The sequence below is a fragment of the Olea europaea genome, unplaced genomic scaffold (genome assembly GCF_002742605.1).
Source record: "Olea europaea var. sylvestris unplaced genomic scaffold, O_europaea_v1 scaffold16583, whole genome shotgun sequence".
Taxonomy (NCBI): Eukaryota; Viridiplantae; Streptophyta; class Magnoliopsida; order Lamiales; family Oleaceae; genus Olea; species Olea europaea.
Genome location: NW_019234247.1, coordinates 1 through 2387, shown reverse-complemented (window position 1 = coordinate 2387; position 2387 = coordinate 1). Strand labels below are relative to the sequence as shown.

The following is a 2387-nucleotide window of genomic DNA, read 5'->3' as shown; positions in this document are numbered from 1 at the left end:
TCTCTCTATAATTTACTAAAACAAAAACGATAGTCATTTCTCTTAAATTTATAGTTTCTAACACGAGAATCAACTTGAACATATCAAAGGGAATGATGTACAAAAATTTTCTTTAAATTGAGCAAATACATGGTATGAGAATCCTGAGATTTCAACTATCTCGAATCAAGTTCTTTGGCTCGCTCAAAACATACTTTGGTAATTCATATCTTGCACCTGCAACAAAGGCGTTTGGGGGTAAAATAAACTCTATCCCCGACCTTATGCTAAAAGGCAAAAGAAAAAGAAAAATTCGAAGGCGGTGAACTCAGTTATGTACCTCTTTCATCGTAACAAATTGTTAAATCGGCATTCTGAACTGTAATCCTAGCATCATTCACAATTGTTTGTGCAAGAGATGGATCAGCTTCGGCTGCTGCACGAAGTGCATCCCAAATTTCTGGTACAAATACATGATACAACATAAGATTTCCTCGAAGTTTTAGGCAAAATATAACAAACACGAGAGATTTATATCGTTTAACACCTCGGCCAGCTACAAAAGTGTACCATGTAAACTTACCTATCCGACCGCCATGGTGAGGAGCAGTGTCCCAAAACTCTTCTCGCAGCTGTACGAGTTGACACTTTGTTATCGGCTGAGGATGCTTCCATGGTTTCGGTTTTGTGATCTTTTTAACATTTCCTGTAAACTCAAGTGCAAAATACTACACTATCAGTACCATATTTAGGTAAGTCTCAATAGATCCCGATCATTGGTGACTGCGTAGTTAACACGATAAGTCTAAATTATTCGTGTTTTACATGATGATATCAAAATAAACGTTTCAGGCACGATGATGCAATTATCATAAGCTGGACCAACATATGATTTGGCGTAATCACAACATCTCAAAAATTCGAATGAAATAAAAAAGATAAGAACGAAGATTTCGAGCAATACACTAAGAAAACATATGAAATTTTATGGAGTCTCATGCCTCACCTTTTGTCTGTGAGGATCCAGCACAACCCATATCGTATTATTGTACGAAATGAAGTAGATTTAGATTTGAAGTCCAATAAATATGTGTTGTAGGAAGAACAGTTTATGAAGTTCAGTGAGTTCTCTAGTAAAGTGCATGTGAATTCTAGTTGATAGGAGAAAAATGAAAGTTCATGATCAAATAGTCACTTTTTGGTTGGATATTTTTCATTAAATTAATCCCAAATAACTTGAAAAAGTATAATTGGCTTGAATATCGTATCTGAGGACTCGTCGAACTATACTTTCGAATCTCGAGTTGTTGGTATGGTGAATAACCATTCCTTTTTGGAGGATGAAGCTTATCATTTTTAGTAAAAGTTAAGTGCTTGTTTGGTACAAATTTTAAGTCAATTAAAATCAATTTTTTAACTGTTATTTCACTATTTCGGCCATCATCTTTGAATTATTCTCTCACAGGTAGGATCCACTTTATCTCTAACGGTCAAAAAATAAATTATCAAAATCCCTACCAAACAAGTACTAAATTGACTGGCAAATGTTGCTGGAGGCCCTAAGGGAAATGGTGTCCACAAGAAAGACCAGAAATTGAGTAAGAGAAAAAGTTTACTTGGTAGTTGGGTATCATTTTCCATTCTCGTGATTACAGTTGCAGAGGTTGTAAGGAAAGATTGGAAGTGGTGAACCATCCAAAATAGTTATGTCCTAAAAGTTCATGTATATAGTCCCCACAAAGTTGTGAAAAATTAGGAAATTTTGTACCAAGAAAATGAAATTAGTTTATTATTATTATTATTATTATTTTTTTCATATCTATACATACAAAGAAAAGAGGGAGAGACACACGAACACCTAGACGCTTTAACTATACATAGTCGAGGATTTAATTAAAAAAAAAAAGATTGAACCCCAACCTTGAGGGCCCCCACCGCCCCACCTCTAGAACTTTGTGAGGGACGTAAATCGCCGAATGTGCTTCAGCAGGCCAGGGAACAAGAATTGTTTATATACTACGCCAACAAGAAATCCAATTCCATCTTACAGGAATCGAACTCCCATACTGCGGCTACCAGCAAGGTGTGAGATAACCTCACTCCTATCCTTTGCACCACTAGACTATGCCCCAGGAAGCTAGTCGAGGATGTAATTGGTCAGATAGAGAGTCGAGTTAACCTATGTTAATTTTATGCTTCCACTCTGAGATGCATAGTTTGATATATCTATATATAATTAGAAATGCCAATATGTTTTCTAATAAAGAAATCTTTCAGATATTTAGGACGTATTTGGTAAGTGATTAGTTTTAATATAGGGAAAACACCATATATACCTCACAAATATATACTAATTCATTTTATACTATTAAACCCATTTAATAACCAAAATTACTGCAAAACTCCAT

The 2387-nt window shown here is 35.1% G+C and overlaps 1 protein-coding gene across 1 annotated transcript; it reads right to left on the bottom strand.

The window, feature by feature from the left end:
• Nucleotides 1-11: 11 nt before the first annotated feature.
• Nucleotides 12-1168, bottom strand: LOC111377475 (ubiquitin domain-containing protein 1-like). Its single transcript, XM_023000581.1, has 4 exons — nt 986-1168; nt 563-685; nt 320-439; nt 12-216 (listed from the first exon to the last, which is right to left on the bottom strand). Exons 1-4 carry the CDS (start codon nt 1014-1016, stop codon nt 152-154), a joined length of 339 nt encoding a protein of 112 aa, XP_022856349.1. The 5' UTR covers nt 1017-1168; the 3' UTR covers nt 12-151.
• Nucleotides 1169-2387: the final 1219 nt, after the last annotated feature.